The following is a 20915-nucleotide window of genomic DNA, read 5'->3' as shown; positions in this document are numbered from 1 at the left end:
TGTACTTGCCTCAACAGTTCAGAATAAAGGTGCGTACACACTGCCAGCGACATCGCGTGCGACAGCGACTCAATACCATTCATTTTCAATGCGAGCACAGCGACTTCCGGTGACACGAGCTGTCGCGACCGTTGGCGCTAGATGTGGGCGTGTCCAGCGATGCGACAAAGTTGAGAAAAGTTCAACTTTGGAGCGACTAACGGAAGCGACAGCCAATAGGAGAGACGACGGGAGAGCTCACGTGATCCTTCTCTCTCTCTCTCTCTCTCTCTCTCTCTCTCTCTCTCTCTCTCTCTCTCTCTCTCTCTCTCTCTCTCTCTCTCTCTCTCTCTCTCTCTCCTGCAGTAACGGAAAGATGGATGAAAGGCTAATTCTTGCTGTTAGAAATTTTCCAGTGCTCTATGATATGTCATAGAGCACTGGAAATTTGCAATTGCATTTTCGCCGCAGATAAACAGCCACTCTGGCAAACAGCACGACTTGTTTATCATTCATCTTTGATATAAAGCATTTTATGTACTGATTCCATTTATATTTAGTCTTTTCCCTCCAAAATGTTTGTTTTTAGTGGCAAGAAAAGAGATTCGCTGTCAACAGCAATGGAATGACATCCGTGAATGTCATTTATAAACGTTACTAGGCAACCAGTAGTGGGAACACCCAATAGCGACTTCACCGCCAGCCACTGGCGACCTGCAGCGATAAAGTCGCTGGCAGTGTGTACGCAGCTTAAGACTCAGATAAGAGCCATTGGCTCACTGGCTTCACGAAGGGATCTCTACTGAGTGCATCTGCTACTACGTTGAGTTTTCCAGGAATGTACTTGAAGGTGCAAGCTTCGAAACTTGAGTTTTGTCATAATGTATGTTGGAAAGTCTATTCCTTTAATTGCACTTTCATACTTCACCACTAGAGGAAACATGTTTTTCACATTACTTATTACTATACACCTTTCCCTTTAAGACAGTGTGCTTTACATCGCACAAGCTGGGTTACTGTGAGCATATAATCTTTAAAGCTGTGTGCGTTCGTGAAGAAAAAGTTATATCTAATTTCTAGAAGAAATATACCTGTTAATAGTGTTTATGTTATCATTATGATGTTGTATTAAACTTGTAAATTTGTATTTGTACAAGTTGATGTTAATTGTCAATCTCTGTCGAGAAGCTAACATACTAGTATTACAGACACGTGCTATAATGAATTGTTGTTATATTATAAATGTTAATCTGTTAGCCAGATTAACTGAATTTGACTACACTAATAATTGTGGATTTGTCAATGAATTTCAGGTAATTGTTGATTGTTTATTTATGTTCAGTATGGTAAATGTTTAATATGTAAAAATGTAACAGAAGTATTGTAATATTCTTTGTCTAATTTGCTAATTTTTCTTCTGTTTCAGAACACACAAACACATCTACACACTCATACCCTTTTCACCACTATACAGTTGTGGAGCAGAGGGGGGCGGGGCCGGGTTGGAATATCACGCGCCCGGTCCCCAATCGGCCTGATGAGTCGCGCGAGGGATAAAGGCGGCCGGTGACGATGGTTCGAGAGAGAGAGAGAATTACGGGCATGTCCGTAGTGTGTGTGTTTATGTTTATGTTTTTGTGCTTTTGGTTTAAGTTTGCATTAAATTATGATTTATCTTGACAAGCCAGTTCTCGCCTCCTTGCCCATCCTTTAACTGTGTTACATTGGTGCCGAAAGCCCGGGAGGGAGGAGGGATGCCCGTGGCAGAGTCCTTGACACTGCCGTCCACCCAGGGGAGCGCCGCTGCCATCTGCCGGGTGACAGAGTAGCCCGACCGCCCGGATGCGGGGAACGGCCGCCGTCCGCGGGGCAAGTGGGCACTGGATACCCCGACCGCCTGGAGCGAGGGAGCCGCTGTCAGGGGCGGAGGAGTGCTTTGCCGTCCCCAGAGATGCGGAGGGGTCGAGGGAGACCGCCGTCCGCGAGGGGAGGAGGGAAGAAACTCTCCGACCGCCCGGAGCGGTAGAGCCGCTGCCAGGGGCGGAGGAGTGTCCCCATTTGCTGCCAGAAAAGCGGAGGGGCGTTCTGCCCGCTGGGGGTCAAAGGTTTGACTCCGGTTCGCCCGGGGTTGGAGCGACTGTCGTCCGGCTGAGTGTGGAGGAGTGTTCGAGGACCACGCGACGGTACATCAGAGAACCGGTGAGTGAGCTTTTTCTCTCTCTCCTCTCTCTCTCTCTTTCGCACCGTGTTGGCCTTTTCCCTCGCCTATTTTTTTTTGTTGTTTTTGTCTTCCCCTCCTGTCTCCTCCCAGGAGGAAGGCGGGGATGACCACGCGGGACGCAAGATACACCCCGCCCCAGGGATGGGGTGGTGTACGTCATGCCAGTGGCACCCCGGCCTGAGATAACGCCGGGAGGAGTGTGGAGCAGAGGGGGGGCGGGGCCGGGTCGGAATATCGCGCGCCCGGTCCCCAATCGGCCTGATGAGGCACGCGAGGGATAAAGGCGGCCGGTGACGATGGTTCGAGAGAGAGAGAGAATTACGGGCATGTCCGTCGTGTGTTTGTTTATGTTTATGTGTTTGTGCTTTTGGTTTAAGTTTGCATTAAATTATGATTTATGTTGACAAGCCAGTTCTCGCCTCCTCCTTGCCCATCCTTTAACTGTGTTACAACAGTATAACCAAACTGCTCACCGTCATGACTTGTATCCATGTTCACAGCATTTCAATAAAGGTTTGTGGATGTAACTCTCCGAGCCCTTACTCTCTTACCCTAGTTGTCTCTCATCATTCATGAGGCTCTGTCAAGCTCTCAGTGCAAGTATGTTTTTCGAGGGACGTCAGACTATCACCGTGTGAAATTTGGGGGCTGTGGGAGCTAGAAAAAGTGCATGTGGAATTTGTTTCATTCATTTTCTACAACGGGGCTCTGAAAGGTCCGAACGACTCAAAAGTGGTGTCCTTAGACAGCGTGCAAAGTTTCAAGTCCCAATGACGTCGTTAAGACACTGTGAAAAGGTTCAAGTCTGAATGACTTTGTTAAGTGCTTAATTGGCTGACCTGTGAGTGTAATGTGACAATTTTTCAGGAATATTTTTCTTGATTTTTTTTTTTACAGTACTTGTTTAACACTGAAGGACTTGAATTTATTATATGTTGTATCTGAAGGCCCCAGGAAGGAGTACTCGATGGCTGAAGATGCTGGCATATGATTCAAGGCTTTTTTCACTGAATCATACAGGAATGGTGTCGATCAAGGGAATGGCTACCGAGGGAATTCACAGTGGTCATTATCACAGCTGTGTACATTCCCCCACAAGCCGACACAGACTGGGCACTCAAGGAACTTTATGGGAATATAAGTGAGCAGGAAACCGCTCATTGTTACCGGGGACTTTAACAAAGCCAATTTTAAAACAATCGCACCAAAATACCACCAACACATCAGCTTCAACACACAAGGGGACCGGGTTTTGGACCATTGCTATTCTCCTTTCCGGGATGGCTACAAATCCCTCCCCCGCCCACCATTTGGCAAATCAGACCACTCTTCCATTCTGCTTCTGCCTGCTTACAGGCAGAAACTGGAAGCACCCACCCTCAGAAAGATCCAGTGCTGGTCGGACCAATCAGACTCTATGCTACAAGACTGTTTTGATCACGCGGACTGGGAAATGTTCCGGTCCGCCTCTGATGACGACATCGAGGTTTACGCTGATAGCCTAACGTGTTTCATCAGGAAGTGCCGTGCCAACCAAAACAATACGGATCTACCCCAACCAGAAACCATGGGTTAACGATGATGTTCGCGCAGCACTTAATGCGCGGACCTCCGCTTTTATTTCCGGGAACGCGGAGGACCATAAACAAGCCAGTTATACCCTCCATAACTCTATCAGTGCATCCAAATGCCAGTACAGGCACAAAATTTAAGGACAGTTCAACACCACCTACTCTAGAAGTATGTGGCAGCGAATTAACATCATCACGGACTACAAAGGGAATAAACACTCTGCCGTGAACACCGCTGCCTCTCTTCCGGATGAGCTTAATACATTTTATGCTCGTTTCGAGGACAACAACACCGCCCTCGTGGACAGAGCACTCGCAGCCGATGCTAGAGAAGTTGGTTCACTCTCCGTCTCTGTTGCGGATGTATCCCGATCCTTCCGATAGGTGAACATCCGTAAAGCCGCAGGTCCAGATGACATTCCGGGCCAGCATCAGCATAAACAAGCCAGTTATGCCCTCCATAACTCTATCAGTGCATCCAAATGCTAGTACAGGCACAAAATTTAAGGACAGTTCAACACCACCTACTCTAGAAGTATGTGGCAGCGAATTAACATCATCACGGACTACAAAGGGAATAAACACTCTGCCGTGAACACCGCTGCCTCTCTTCCGGATGAGCTTAATACATTTTATGCTCATTTCGAGGACAACAACACCGCCCTCGTGGAGAGAGCACTCACAGCCGATGCTAGAGAAGTTGGTTCACTCTTCGTCTCTGTTGCGGATGTATCCCGATCCTTCCGATAGGTGAACAACCGTAAAGTCGCGGGTCCAGATGACATTCCGGGCCAGCATCAGCATAAACAAGCCAGTTATGCCCTCCATAACTCTATCAGTGCATCCAAATGCTAGTACAGGCACAAAATTTAAGGACAGTTCAACACCACCTACTCCAGAAGTATGTGGCAGCGAATTAACATCATCACGGACTACAAAGGGAATAAACACTCTGCCGTGAACACCGCTGCCTCTCTTCCGGATGAGCTTAATACATTTTATGCTCATTTCGAGGACAACAACACCGCCCTCGTGGAGAGAGCACTCGCAGCCGATGCTAGAGAAGTTGGTTCACTCTCCGTCTCTGTTGCGGATGTATCCCGATCCTTCCGATAGGTGAACATCCATAAAGTCGCGGGTCCAGATGACATTCCGGGCCAGCATCAGGACCCGCACCAGCCGACTACATGACAGCTTCTTCCCCCAAGCAATCAGACTTTTGAACACTTGATCTCTCACGATCAATAATCAGCACTGCACTTTATTAATCTTATTATCTCACACTGGACTGTCAAATATATTCTCTAAAACTACTGTATATATATTTTTTATATACTCTTATTTTTCATTTTTATTGTATGTGTATTGAAATGCGCCAAATGCATGGTTCGTGAGGTCATTTTTTAAGCTAATTATGCATATTTATGAGTTGTAAGTTGCATTAACCTGTTGTATTGTGTACTCTGAGTGCTGCCAAGTGGATTTTGTCAATCAAATTTAATGTAAATGTTACTGTAAGTGTTTAAAATGAATTGTCTATGAACTTAGTGCTGAGTTGTGTACTTTTTAATAAATGAACATAATAAAGCATACTGTTTCCCCTAACTCCAACCTCAATTGCATGTATATATTTGAATTTGGAGCCCCTCACCCCTACTCCATGTTCAAGTATATTGCAATGATTCTCCAACTATAAGTTTATTACAATGGTAATGATTAATAATTGACCATTGAGTCTCACACTTAAGCTAATTATGCATGTTTATGAGTTGTTAGTTGCATCAACTTGTTGTATTGTGTATTCTGAGTGCTGCCAAAGCGATTTTGTAAATAAAACTGAATGTAAATGTTACTGTAAGTGTTTAAAATTAATAGCCCATGAACCTGCTGTTGAGTCTCCATAGAACAAATTGCTTATGGACACTTCCATTTTCTATGCTAATTATGCATGTTTATGAGTTGTAAGTTCCATAAACATGTTGTATTGTGTATTCTGTACAAGAGAACAGGTTTCAGCTTCCTAAGTCTATCCAGAGCTGAGATCTGGACATACCACCTACAATTTATCCTATTCACAGAAATAGTGATTTCGTAGACACTGGAATGTGATGTTTTGAAGGGCTTATGTTGTTCAGGGGGCTTCACTGAGTCACCTAAATGTGATTTTAAGTCATATATTTGATCCTGGAATTATAAAAATGATGTCCACTAATCAATTATTTTTGGCCCATTACATTGACTGGAAGTGGACTACCCACATGCAATTTATCTGAATTGGCTGAAATCATCACTTGGTGGACATCATTTTTATAACTCCTGGATCAAATTTATGACATATAATAACATTTAGGTGACTGTAGGACTCCCCCTGAACATAGCGCACCCTTCAAAACATAAAAATTCAACTGTCCACAAAACCTTTATTTTTGTGAATGGGACAAATTGTACATGGGATGTCCAGATCTCAGCACTGGATTCACTTAAGAAGCTGTAACTTGTGTTTCTGTTCTAATCTCAGCCTCCTCTTTCTATGTTGTGAGTTTCAAGAAGATCTCAGGATGTCGAAATATTCGACTTCCTCAGATCTTCTTGAAATGTATACCATAGAAAGAGGCTTGGAGAAGAACATAAATACAGGTTTCAGCTTCCTAAGTCTGTCCAAAGCTGAGATCTGGACATCCCACGTACAATACGGTTCAGTGTTGTGGAGTTTTTAGATAGGGACCCCTAGTGTCACTACATCAACACAATGTTGAGTGAGTGAAAGAAGGGGAATGTCTTCGTTACTGTCATAACCTCCATTCCCTGATGGAGGGAACGAGACGTTGTGTCCCTCTTGCCACAACACTGTACTAGCTGCTGAAGTGTCCGGGACCTTACTCTCAGCTCCTCAGTTCAAAACCTGTCTGAACAGATGCACCCTTCCTTCCTTTTATACCCGGATGTCCGGGGGAGGGGTATGTCACTACATCGACACAACGTCTCGTTCCCTCCATCGGGGATTGGAGGTTACGACAGTAACCAAGATGAACTTTGTGCACTATAGTGACATCTGTGCTTGAAACCTAAAAATTGTGTTGTGTTTTGGGCTGTGTTACACGTTACATGTTTTCCTGCATGAATTCATCTTATTACATGGACATCAACTCTAGTTGAAAAGTTTATTATATTTATATTCTATTGTACAGCCTCAGACAATAATGCAAGTAAACCATCATACTACAATAGTACATCTACGCAATGCACACAATAAAACTGAAAACTAACCAAAAATGAGGATTCAGCAATGATGAGGATGAAATTTACTTTACTAAACATAAAATAATATTCAGAAATGTGCAAAATAATAGTTTCATGTTAACACACTAAACAAATTCATACGTACATTGCTGTGCAATAAAATTGGTACATTATAAACAACTTGAGATGTTTTTAAATGTCATGGGGAACTACCATGTAGAAACTTCACATTTAGTGTCCTTTTTAACAGAAAACGGTGTTGCGCGCACACACACACACACACACACTTAGGGAACCTCAATACAACAGCAATGTTATTCAGTTATCAGAAGTCAAGAATGTCAGTAAACATGTTACAGGAACTTTACCTGCTAAACGTAGATACATCAGAAGCAGTAAAAACATGAGTAATGTTCAAATCATAAAAGCATGAAAAGCAATATAAACTTCAAAAACCCCACCAGAAACTATATCCAAGCATTTTAGCAAGTAAAAAAACATTGCCAAACAGTTAACAGATAAACGTCCAACCTGACTGCTACAAAAATCACCAAACCATTCTCGCTCACCAAACTAGAGCTCATTGACTTCGACAGGGAGTGAAACAGTGAACATGATGTCAAAGAATTCAATCTTTGGGTTCATCTTTCCAACTACTTGCTTAATATTGTTGGACCTGAAGATTATTTTTGCACATTTTGTCTACTTGGGCTTTTCTTTTTTACATGTCTATGTAGATTACTTGCTGCCCTGAATTATCCCACATGAAGAGCAGTATGGATTCTCTTGTGTTTTTTCAGGTGATGTGACTGAGTGAAACTCTTTTCACAGTGTGAGCACTTGTAAGGTTTTTCTCCAGTATGAATTCTCTCATGTATTTTCAGGTCTTGTGACTGAGTGAAACTCCTTTCACAGTGTGAGCACTTGTAAGGTTTTTCTCCAGTATGAATTCTCTCATGTATTTTCAGGTGATGTGACTGAGTGAAACTCTTTTCACAGTGTGAGCACTTGTAAGGTTTTTCTCCAGTATGAATTCTCTCATGTATTTTCAGGTCTTGTGACTGAGTGAAACTCTTTTCACAGTGTGAGCACTTGTAAGGTTTTTCTCTTGTATGAAATCTCTCGTGTGTTTTCAGTTGATTTGACTGAGTGAAACTCTTTTCACAGTGTGAGCACTTGTAAGGTTTTTCTCCAGTATGAATTCTCTCGTGTTTTTTCAGGTTATGTGACTGAGTGAAACTCTTTTTACAGTGTGAGCACTTGTAAGGTTTTTCTCCAGTATGAATTCTCTCATGTTTTTTCAGGTTATGTGACTGAGTGAAACTCTTTTCACAGTGTGAGCACTTGTAAGGTTTTTCTTCAGTATGAATTCTCTCATGTGCTTTCAGCTCTTGTGACTGAGTGAAACTCTTTTCACAGTGTGAGCACTTGTATGGTTTTTCTCCAGTATTTATTCTTTGGTGCTGTTTCATGCTGCCAGCTGTAGTAAAGATCTTCCCACACTCAAAGTACATATGAGCCCCCACACCAGTATATATTCTATGGTGCTTTTTCCTATAGGACAGGTGTGCAAAATGGTTTCCACAAAAAGAAAACTTGTAAGGCTTCTCATCTGTGTGAGTTTTCAGATGTTTTCTTAGGCTTGAATTCAAAACAAATGTTTTACCACACTTTTCACACGTGTAAGGTTTCTCTCTAATATGAACTTTCATGTGTTTATTAAACCAGATTTTATTTGTGAAAATCTTTCCACACTGTGAGCAGGTGAAAGTATTTTTGGCTGCTCTTCTTTTCTGCTTTTCTGGTGATAAATCCTTCTTAGTCTTTGAGCTGCTCAAATATTTTTCACCAGTTATAAAATCATGATGTATTTGACATTGAAGATTGTCCTCCACTTTATTCAGTTCTTGACGGTTCTCTTTTGCTTCCATCAGCTCTAAAATAAAGACAGTAAATGGACAAAAATCAATTCAAGATGGAGAAACGTAACATCAACTTGAATCTTAATTCAATGTCAGAACACAACAAACGTCCAGTGTTAATTAGTGATGTTTGCTGTGCAAGCGGATTTTATTTATACTGTTTATTCTGCCTAATAACTACATTTAATGATTATAGTCATCAGCGTTTGAAATTAACACCCACCCACCCTAAAATCAGCAGTAGTGGGTATTTCTTTCACTCTTACTTGCCACTTTGGCAAGTGACGTTTTTCAGGGTTTTTCCTGCATTGAAAATTCTGTGAAAGTCGGGCCACTGCTGAAGCAAATTTTATTGTATTCATCTCATCTTCAGCACTATATAAGCACTAAATATGTTGCACATATCAGATATGTGCCTCTGCAAGGGCCGAATGAAGCATGGTTTTGCGTCAGGAATGCAAACTACTCACCTTTTAGCCAAAGTCACATTTTTTCAAGCTAAATCTAAAATGGGTACTTCTTTACACTTTAAAAAAGGTTTAAATACAACAAACAAATCAACTTAAAATACACCCCTGGGTAAGATAGCCCTAACACTTTAAACAGCACTCAGGGCTGGTCCATCCATTAGGTGACATAGCCGTGCACTTCGGGGAAGCCGATCTACCGAGTCAATTAGAGTTCAATCTGTGTCAACAAAATGCGATCTGTGTTCCGATGAAACATTGTGCTGCTCCCCCCCATGGAACAAATTGACCATGTATTAATAAATGCCTTACTACCACATAACTCTTACTTTTCTGTTATACTGGTGTTTGGCAAAAACAGTGTGCGTAGTATGGATAGTATGCCATTGTGAACACAGCCATAGACTCATGAGCACAGGGCTCGTGAATTGAAGTGATGCCCGATGTGGGGATTAATCAGTCATTTGAGTCAATTCTTCTCAATGAATTTGTCTAATGTGCAATCATTTGAAGCTCTTTGTCAGTTGTCAAAACAGTAACAGGATGCTTTAGAAGAAAGAGAATAAAAACAATGATGAAGTGAATATTTACTTACAATTCATTGAAACAAAACCTGCAGCTGTATTCAATCGTTTGCCAGTGATGACGATCATGTGCAGCCAGTGAATGATTGTCTACTGCAGGTAAAGATACTTTCTAAATAAAGCGTATCAAAACACTTAAAAGCACTTAAACCAATACCATGTTTATTGGACACGTTCTTTGGAGTAGCCTTCCATATAAATACCATGATATAGGCCTATTGTATTATAAAAATACCAAGGTTTTATCATACTGTCCCATGATTCTGCCCCAGTAGGCTTTTGAGTAATGTAACTTTGAAAAACCATCTTGTGCTGTATAATGTGACATTAATGCTACACAACATACTGTATATAGGCTTCTAAATAAAATTATGCTCCTAAAATCACCAGAAATTAATGCTTTGGTGCTGTTTTTGCAAAATAAATATATCAAATAAACCATTTTAAACCCCCCTACAACTTCATAGCACAATAGATTTTGTACTTGATGGGCCCCAGACTCCCCAGTAATGATGAAAGCCTATAAATGTGCCTGCTGTGAAATATACTGTACAATGTGAATAGATCTTTAGGGCAGTGTGCCTTTTTTTTTTTTACATCATAGACCACTTGACTTGGTTAACAGTGCATCCGGAAAGTATTCACAGCGCTTCACTTTTTCCACATTTTGTTATTTACATTTATGCATTTGGCAGAAGCTTTTATCCAAAGCGACTTACAGTGTCCTAATTACACGGAGAAACCTGGAGTTAAGTGCCTTGCTCAAGGACACAATGGTGAAGGCTGGGGGGATCGAACCAACAACTTTCTGATTACCTTTCGGATTACTTTTATGATTATGTGCTTTTGCGCACAACGGCAGCACCACTCTACTGTTATGTTACAGCCTTATTCCAAAACGGATCAAATTCATTATTTTCCTAGAAATTCTATAAACAATACCCCATAATGACAACATGAAAGAAGTTTGTTTGAAATCTTTGCAAATTTATTAAAAATAAAAAACGAAATGAGCCTTTGCTCAATACTTTGTAGAAGCACCTTTGGCACCAATTACAGCCTCAATTCTTTTTGAGTATGATGCTTCAAGCTTGGCACACATATTTTTGGGCAGTTTCTCCCATTCATCTTTGCAGGACCTCTCAAGCTCCATCAGGTTGGATGTGGAGCGTTGGTGCACAGCCATTTTCAAATCTCTCCAGAGATGTTCAACCAGGTTCAAGTCTGGGCTCTGGTTGGGCCACTCGAGGACAATCACAGTTGTCCAGTATCCACTCCTTTGTTATCTTGGCTGTGTGCTTAGGGTCATTGTCCTGTTGGAAGATAAACCTTAGTCTGTTTTCATCAAGGATGTCTCTGTACATTGCCGCATTCATCTTTCCCTCGATCCTGTCTAGTCTAACAGTTCCTGCCACTGAAAAACATCCCCACAGCATGATGCTGCCACCACCATGCTTCACTGTAGGGATGGTATTGGCCAGGTGATGAGCGGTGCCTGGTTTCCTCCAGACATGACGCTTGCCATTCAGGCCAAAGTGTTCAATCTTTGTTTCATCAGACCAGAGAATTTTGTTTCTCATGGTCTGAAAGTCCTTCAGGTGCCTTTTGGCAAACTCCAGGTGGGCTGTCATGTACCTTTTACTGAGGAGTGGCTTCCGTTTGGCCATTCTACCATACAGGCCTGATTGGTGGAGTACTACAGAGATGGTTGATCTTCTGGAAGGTTCTCCTCTCTCCACAGGGAAACGCTGGCGCTCTGTCAGACTGACCATCGGGTTCTTGGTCACCTCCCTGACTAAGGCCATTCTCCACCGTTCTCTCAGTTTGGCCAGGCGGCCAGCTCTAGGAAGAGTCCTGGTGGTTCCAAACTTCTTACATTTATGGATGATGGAGTGTGTTCATTGGGACCTTCAATGCTGCAGAATTTCTTTTTCTGGGGACCTTCCCCAGATCTGTGCCTCGATACAATCCTGTCTCGGAGGTCTACAGACAATTCCTTGGACTTCATGGCTTGGTTTGTGCTCTGACATGCACTGTTAACTGTTGGACCTTATATAGACTGGTGTGTGCCTTTCCAAATCATGTCCAATCAACTGAATTTACCACAGGTGGACTCCAATCAAGTTGTAGAAACATCAAGGATGATCAGTGGAAACAGGATGCACCTGAGCTCAATTTGGAGTGTCATGGCAAAGGCTGTGAATACTTAAGTACATGTGATTTTTTTTTTTTTCATTTTTTATTTTTAATAAATTTGCAAAGATTTCAAACAAACTTCTTTCACGTTGTCATTATGGGGTTTTGTTTGTAGAATTTTGCGGAAAATAATGAATTTAATCCATTCTGGAATAAGGCTGTAACATAACAAAATGTGGAAAAAGTGAAGCGCTGTGAATATTTTCCTTCTTGCAGGCTCATCCTGACATGACCCTCCAGCATGACAATGCCACCAGCCATACTGCTCGTTCTGTGCATGATTTCCTGCAAGACAGGTATGTCAGTGTTCTGCCATGGTCAGCGAAGAGCCCGGATCTCGATCCCATTGAGCACATCTGGGACATGTTGGATCAGAGGGTGAAGGCAAGGGCCATTCCCCCCTGAAATGCCTGGGAACTTGCAAGTGCCCTGGTGGAAGAGTGGGGTAACATCTCACAGCAAGAACTGGCAAATCTAGTGCCATAAGGAGATGCACTGCAGTACTTAATGCAGCTGGTGGTCACACCAGATACAGTTACTTTTGATTTTGAACCCCCCTCCCCTCCTTTGCTCAGGGACACATTATTCCATTTCTGTTAGTCACATGTCTGTGAAACTTGTTACATTTTTGTCTTAGTTGTTGAATCTTTTTATGTTCATACAAATATTTACTTGTGTTAATTTGCTGAAAATAAAAGCAGTTAAAAGTGAGGACGTTTCTTTTTTTTGCTGAGTTTAAATTATATATATATATATTCTTGTAAGGATTCTTGAAATAAGGGACAAAACATGTCCCCCATCAAAATGTTGCAATTTGCCTTAAAAAAACAATCAATTACTTCATTTAAAAAGGCTTTAAAAGTTGGATATGAAAGACTTGTGTATGTTTAGAACCTTAGTTTTGTGTATATGCATATTATTTCATAGTAATTTTATAAAATATCAGCACTGTACTATAAAAGCCCATGCAAATGAACTCGTCCTCGTAGAGGTCACAGTATCAAAAATGCAAAAAAAAGTGCTTTAAAATGCCCAAATATGAATATGAGGTTAATTGGATGGCTTAATAAAATATCACAAAATACTTCGTGAACATTGCATTATTTTATACATTAACAACAGCCTTTCAAAATCTGTCATCAATTCATGTCAACTCCGTCAGATATTTTTCAAATTCTAAATAAATCAGGCATATTTCGGTCAGCTTTAACCCTGAGGACCCCCTTTGACTTCTTTCTGTTGATGGATGCAGCAGTCCAACACCTGCTCTCATAAGTATTACATTTTTTTAAATATTCAGCAAAAAAGTTGAAATCCCTGTGGTCACAGCTTTTATGTGTCAACACTGTCTTCAAAGTAGGGATGATTTTAATCAAGAATTTTGAAATAAAAGTTGGTATAATGGTTTAGTTTAGTGACAGCTGGCAACTGAAGAAAATCAAAATGGCTGCCATTTATTAGACATGATTAAGTTTTGTCAACTCCGTCAGATATTTTGTCTGACGGTGTTGACATGTAAGCTGACGGAGTGGAAATGTGCTCCCAAATACTCATTAAGTAATGTATAACAACTACATAACATGATAATATGATCTAAGTATACATGTTGATTGACTTAAAATATCTTAATATACCCAAATGCCAAATAATAACTTTAATAAAAAGTATTGTTTTTATCTGTACTGTAGCCAGACATGGCTAGACAAAAACTGTCAGTGGAGGAGCAAAGAAAAATAAACAGAGAGTACCAGAGAAAAAGGAGAGAAAGAATTAACAGTGACACAGAAAGCAGAAGAGACCAGTTAGAAAAGGAGAGACAAAGATGGAAGGACAGGGTCAAAAAAGTAAAACAAGTAGGAGAATTAGGACCAAGAGCAAAGAGGCACCGCAGAAAGTATTGGAGGAAAGCAAAGAAAAGGTCCAGAGCTATGCAGAATAGACTGCTAAATGAAATAAACACCCCACCAGAAAGTCCTCTAGAACAGACTGTTGAGGAGCCTACTTCAAGCAGGCGTGCCCTTGCAGCTGAGAGGGAGAGGAGAAAAAACAGGAAAAGACACGCAAGGGAGATTGAAAGAAAAGGTTAAGAAATTAACAAAAGAGCGACACAAACTAAGAAAGCAGGAATGGCGGAAAAAGAAGGCTCAAATAGAAAAGTCAAAAGTCAAACTAAAAGATAAAGCAATTGTAGATTCTCCACGAACAGAAACAGAGAGGATGTTAACGGGAAGCCAACATTAGGAGATCTCTTCTTTTCCACAATGTTCTCTGCCAAGAGCTGGTAAGGAATAATACAACTCCTGTGGCACAGAGACGAGCCATTAAAAAATCAGGTCACAGACAACTGGCATTATCAGGCAAGGTTCTAAAGAAGTATCGGCTTCTTCATAGGCTTCGCCAGTTTGGTGTTAGCTACAAGTTAATGAGTGACAAAAAACAGACGACACATAAGAAGGCAACATATCTCCAACGTATCAGCCAGACTGTTAAGGAGTTCATTGTTAACTCATCTCGCATGACAACTGATAAAACAGACACCATCACCAGGAACAAGATGAAACATCAAAGGATGATTTTAACAGACTCAATGCTGAACCTCCATAGTGACTTTCTCAAGAAGAACCCGACTATGAAGCTGAGTTACTCATCCTTCTGTACTCTGAGGCCTTTCTATGTTACAACACCTAAGGCATCTGACAGAAGTACATGTCTGTGTCGTCATCATGAAAATGCAGACTTGATGCTTCAGGTTCTAAGGTCATCGGGTGGTCTAAAGTCAACCAAACTGGAGGATAGTTTTCAATTAGTTTGTTGCACTCCAGCAACTGAGGCCTGCCTTCTTCGCACCTGTTTACGGTGCAAAACCAAGCATACAGTTCTGGCTCCAGAGATAATTGGAATCAGTGTTCAATGGAGGCAGTGGGAGCGAGTTCAAGACCAAACAGCCAGTGGGATCCACTTCAACATGAAACTCAACTTGCATAGTGGGAGTCTTTCAGAGTTGCTTCATCTGTATGAGGAGAAACTTAGAAGTGAGACAACAACACATGTGTGCCTGGTTCACAATCAGGCAAAAGCATACAGAGAATTGATTAAAACATGCAGTGAGAACACAGTAATTGTACATGTTGATTTTTCAGAATCCTGGAAGTGTAAATATGCTTCTGAAATTCAGGCTTGCCATTTTGGCCAACACTTACCTCAGTTAACTCTTCATACTGGAATGTATTACACAAAGGGTGAAAAGGGGGCATTTTGCTCAGTGTCAGAGTCTAAGAGAAAAGATGCAGCAGCAATCTGGACTCACATGGATCCTGTCCTTAGAGATATACGGACTAAATATCCATCAGTTACTACTGTGCACTTCTGGTCAAATGGCCCCAGTAAGCAGTATAAGAATAAGAAGAACTTCTACCTCATTTCTGAAGTACCACCCACTCTGGGCTTCAGCAGGACCACATGGAATTATTTCCCAATATCCCATGGTAAAGGTGCCCCAGACGGCATTGGAGGAACAGTAAAAAGAACTGCAGACTCCTTGCTTCTGCGGGGAAATGATGTTGTGGATAGTAAAGATTTCTTTGAGAAGATCTCCAACAGTTTGAATGGTGTTCAACTGTATCATATTTTGGAAGAGAAGTTGGAGACATATGACACTTGTTACACTACACCTCAAACAGGTTCCATCAACAAGACAAATACACCAGGTAATCCCACATCAAAATTACATCTGCCACAGACAGCTATCATGCTTTTGCAGTGAACCATTGGATTGCCGATGCTTTTCTCCAGCTACTCTTTGTATAAGAGACTGCTCAGAGGAGCAGCAGACTGATGCAAGGGCCAGGAAGAGCCGTCCATTGGCCATGTTGATGGAGGAGATGGAAGACGAGTTGGGAGAAGCAGGGGATTCAGTCGATGAAATGGAAGATTTGGTAGATGAAATGGAAGAGGAGCCATTGAACGAGGGTGCTATTGTTGATATAACTATCAACAGTATTGAAACAGGGGATTGGCTGGCAGTGGTGTATGATGATCACTGGTGGTTAGGAAAGTCCATTGGTGTAGATATAGAACACCAAGATGTGAAAGTTGAGTTTATGCATCCTCGTGGTCCTACGGCCAATTTTCACCCAAAACATGGGAGGAGGGATGTCTGTTTCTGTCCAGTGAAAGATGTCCTTTTGAAACTGACAGGGACAGCTTGTCCCCTCCAAGCAAGCCGGACCAGGGAGCTCTATGCCATAACCCCTGATGTTATGGACTTCATAGAGCATAGGCATGTTCAACACCTCTTGTCCAATGCCCAAGTCCCACAGGTTAGACAAACTATCATATAATATTTAATGCTTGGCTCTACATTGAAGGCAGTAATGACAGATACAACTCTCTATATAGTTACTTACTTGTTGAGAGAAATTGAAGCAAATCATATAACTTACCTGTCTGAGGCCCTGTAGAAAAAAAGATGAATTACCTGTCTCAACCCCTGTGTTAAAGTATAATGTATCTAGCATTACAACAGACATTTCAACCATTTTAGTATACAGAAACAATGACATTATGAGTGTTATGAACAGAAGACAGCGAAGGCAGACGAGGAGACTGTATCTAAACGCAGGCTTTACTTTATTTAACAAAATCAAAACAAACACAAAGGAAAACCCTCAATGGGGAAATAAACACAACACTGAGAATAAGGGCAGGGAAAACACACCGGGCTAACAACGTTCACAAACATTCAATGATAGACAAGGACCGAACCAAAAACCGGGGTATAAATACATGAACAAGGGACAAAGGGGCCAATGAACAAACAGAACTCAAAACAAGATAACGAGATGACAAACAGAAGCAAATGGCAAACTAATGAGGACAGGTGAAAACAATGACAGAAAACACGAACGCTAACAAGAAGACTGCGGAGCTACAAAAGGGACAAAAGTGTCACCTATGGAATAACAAAAGGGACAAAAATGGAAAACAAAGGGGCAACGGTAAAACAAGACAAGGTCATCCATAACAATGAGTCTGATTTTTCACTTTTAATTTTTTCAGTGAGCCTTTGGAAGGAGTTAGAAAATACATGGGGAGAATTCTGGATCCTGTTACACTTCAACATTTGAACACTTTTAACACTATTACATAACTTTCTTAGTTCTCAGCCTATTGTGTCCTCTTGCAAATCAGTTGTTAGATTTACAGTTTACTTCAAATATAGATGACCAATAGAAGACCTACAGATACATTTAGCTTTTTTCTTTTGATACCAGGAACATTTTGAAATTTTCATGTGTGCCTTAAAGATCCTGTCAACAGGTACTCTTTGTTTGAAGTTTGATACTCTCTCCCTTTGCCATGTCAAAACTAGGTAAATATCTGTAATCAGTTTGATTCTCGATTAGTTTGTCAACACCGTCAATTGTGTGTCAACACCGTTAGTTGTGGGTCAACACCGTAAGATGGAGGTTTTTCATTTTTATAAAAAAATTTATGTTTCTTTTGTTAAATTGAGTGTGTTCATTCATTAAAACACCAACTTATCTACATGCATCAGTGTCTTGTGTGCCCAAAACCACTGATTGTATATATTAAAAATACAAAAATGTTTAAACTAAATGAAGGTAATTTAAAATGGCTAATTCCGAAACAATGTAAAATAATATTAAAAGTGTATACAATGCAATTTATCACTTAACCTTGCTAAGACACACCATTTCTACCCACCTAAAGACTTCAGTGTTGTTGAATTGATCAAACACACAAAAAAACTATTTTCATGTGTCAGACGGAGTTGACAAATGTCAAGGTACTAAGTGAGTAAATGTCAATTTTTATAAAAAGTGGTTAAATAAAAAACCTGTTCCTTTTCATGGTATGATAGATGAGACCCGTGTTTATGAAGATATCCCATTCAAATTAATGTAGTATCGATTTTTTGTTTGTCACTTTTCAAAAGTACTTTTGTCCCTTATCTCAAGAATCAGTGATATATATATATATATATATATATATACATACAAAGTATTGAGCAAAGGCTGTGAGTACTTATGTACATGTGATTGATTTTCTTGGTAGAATTTTGAGGAAAATAATTAATTTAATCAATTTTGGAATAAGGTGTAGTATATTTTTTTATCAAGTTAATCAGGAGTAATCGATGAAAACTTTGTTGATTTATACCACAGTTATGTCTGAGCGGCAAACATGCAGTTTACTCTATGTAAAGGCCTGTGACGTGATGAATATGTGCTCACATAGGTTTGACTATTTGTCTGTGTGTGCAGAAACAAAAATAGCATTACTTAGGGGGGAGAATTGATCTCTTCCAAAGGACATTCTGTTACTTCTTAATATGGTCAAGACCAGAGTCAATGAAGAGCATGATAGATAATGCATGTAAGCCCCACCTTGTTTGAGGAGGTGTATTTAAGTAAAACCAAACCAAAGATGCTTCAGTTGTTGTTGGTACTGTGGTTTCACCGTAGGCAACTCGGCTTTATTGTGTGATAATAAAGTCTATTCTTCTGAAATCAAAACCCCAAAGATGCTGAGTGATTTTTCACAAAACTGGCATGAAAAACTACAACAATTGGCGCCCGAACAGGGACAGAAGAGAGCAGAGTCGTTACATCGTGGGCTGGCTGGAAAGGCAACACAAACAGGTGGCCACAATTAAGAGGTAAGCAGATTTTGCTTGTATATAAAAGTTTGTGTTGCTTGCCAGTTTGCCTGTGGTGGTAAGAACGCTCAGAAAGCTCTTCTAAACCAAAAAGGATAAAAAGAATAAAGGGTTTTGATTCCAGAAGAAATAATTGCATGCAATGCTCTGTTTTTATTTACTGGTAGGGGTGTAGGTGCAATAGCAGTAAATAACGGCAGATAAAGTTTAAGAAGTAATAATATATTATAATGAAGGATAGAAAGCTACAGGATAATAATTAGAGGTCTTTTGCGGATGCTCTGTAGGAAATTTATAGTAGAAAAGCTACAGGATAATAATTAGAGGTCTTTTACGGATGCTCTGTAGGAAATTTATAGTAGAAAAGCTACAGGATAATAATTAGAGGTCTTTTACGGATGCTCTGTAGGAAATTTATAGTAGAAAAGCTACAGGATAATAATTAGAGGTCTTTTACGGATGCTCTGTAGGAAATTTATAGTAGAAAGCTACAGGATAATAATTAGAGGTCTTTTACGGATGCTCTGTAGGAAATTTATAGTAGAAAAGCTACAGGATAATAATTAGAGGTCTTTTGCGGATGCTCTGTAGGAAATTTATAGTAGAAAGCTACAGGATAATAATTAGAGGTCTTTTACGGATGCTCTGTAGGAAATTTATAGTAGAAAAGCTACAGGATAATAATTAGAGGTCTTTTGCGGATGCTCTGTAGGAAATTTATAGTAGCCTACGAAGCTACAGGATAATAATTTGAGGACTGCATAGGCAAAGAAATATTTATTTATTTACTTTATGGATACCGCTCTGTAGGAAATTTATAGTAGCCTACTGAAGCTACAGGATAATAATTTGAGGACTGCATAGGCAAAGAAATATTTATTTATTTACTTTATGGATACCGCTCTGTAGGAAATTTATAGTAGCCTACTGAAGCTACAGGATAATAATTTGAGGACTGCACAGGCAAAGAAATATTTATTTATTTACTTTATGGATACCGCTCTGTAGGAAATTTATAGTAGCCTACGAAGCTACAGGATAATAATTTGAGGACTGCATAGGCAAAGAAATATTTATTTATTTACTTTGCGGATACCGCTCTGTAGGAAATTTATAGTAGCCTACGAAGCTATAGGATAATAATTTGAGGACTGCATAGGCAAAGAAATATTTATTTATTTACTTTGCGGATACCGCTCTGTAGGAATTAATTAATAAATATAAATAAGCAAAGAGAATAGGACTAATAATTGCGCAATTTAGTTTTTGCAGCTCGGTGTTTATAAAGGCCTTATGTCTGTAATAAGTGTAAAATGTATGTGCGTGTAAGAATAATTGTGGTTCAAGAGTGTTCAGAGTGAACTAATACGAGAGAGTATGACTGAATAAAAATAAAAAAAAGTCCGGTAGAGGAATCGGAATGTGTGATAGTCAATGACCATAAAAGGAACACTGTGTGGATGTAATATGAGCCCAATAATTAAATAAGAGACAAAGGCGGATGAAGTAAAGTTGTTCAATAAAGAAAGTGTATCAGTTATATGTTGAATGAATGTTGGAAATGAAAGCTGTCTCATAAACTGTGGAAGGAAATTTCCGTTGATAACATATAGAAAACTAAAAATGTTCCAAAATATTAGCCTGTGCTGCATAAATGGTAAGGTGTATATATGCAATTTACAGCAGGAAAAATATATTTGGGCTATTTTCAACCTTCCATCACTATATGGAGGCAGAAAAGAGCTGATAATTGCAGGCAGAAAAGGCACCTAATAGATAGTCTGGGTGTAAAGTGGAGATAAAACCAATGATAAAGATATATAGATAGAAAAACATTTAATAGAGTATAAACAAACAACAAGAAAATGAATAAAAACAGTGAGATAATATAGATGTAAAACGAAATTAGGAAAAAAAAAACAAATCAAAAAGTTAACTCACAACTGGCTGGAAAACATTTAGTCTTGGCTGGTCTTAGTCTAGCAGCTGTTAATTGAAATGGGCTAGAGCATAACTCCTAAACTAGACTGTAGCATAGAAATGTATTTGACTT

General features: G+C 40.1%; 2 protein-coding genes across 6 annotated transcripts in view; both read right to left on the bottom strand.

The window, feature by feature from the left end:
- The window catches only part of LOC127618927 (zinc finger protein 271-like), a 101168-nt gene that overhangs the window by 72559 nt on the left and 7694 nt on the right, over window positions 1-20915 (bottom strand).
- The window catches only part of LOC127618567 (zinc finger protein 436-like), a 185794-nt gene continuing 171843 nt past the window's right edge, over window positions 6965-20915 (bottom strand). For all 5 annotated transcript variants that reach the window (XM_052091104.1, XM_052091105.1, XM_052091106.1 and 2 more), the window contains exon 4: window positions 6965-8947. In XM_052091104.1, coding sequence (XP_051947064.1) covers window positions 7767-8947 — 1181 coding nt within the window. In that variant the 3' untranslated portion in view covers window positions 6965-7766. The remainder of the gene's footprint in view (window positions 8948-20915) is intronic.

Source organism: Xyrauchen texanus, chromosome 25 (assembly GCF_025860055.1).
Source record: "Xyrauchen texanus isolate HMW12.3.18 chromosome 25, RBS_HiC_50CHRs, whole genome shotgun sequence".
Classification (NCBI taxonomy): domain Eukaryota; kingdom Metazoa; phylum Chordata; class Actinopteri; order Cypriniformes; family Catostomidae; genus Xyrauchen; species Xyrauchen texanus.
This window is presented reverse-complemented; position numbering and strand designations above follow the sequence as displayed.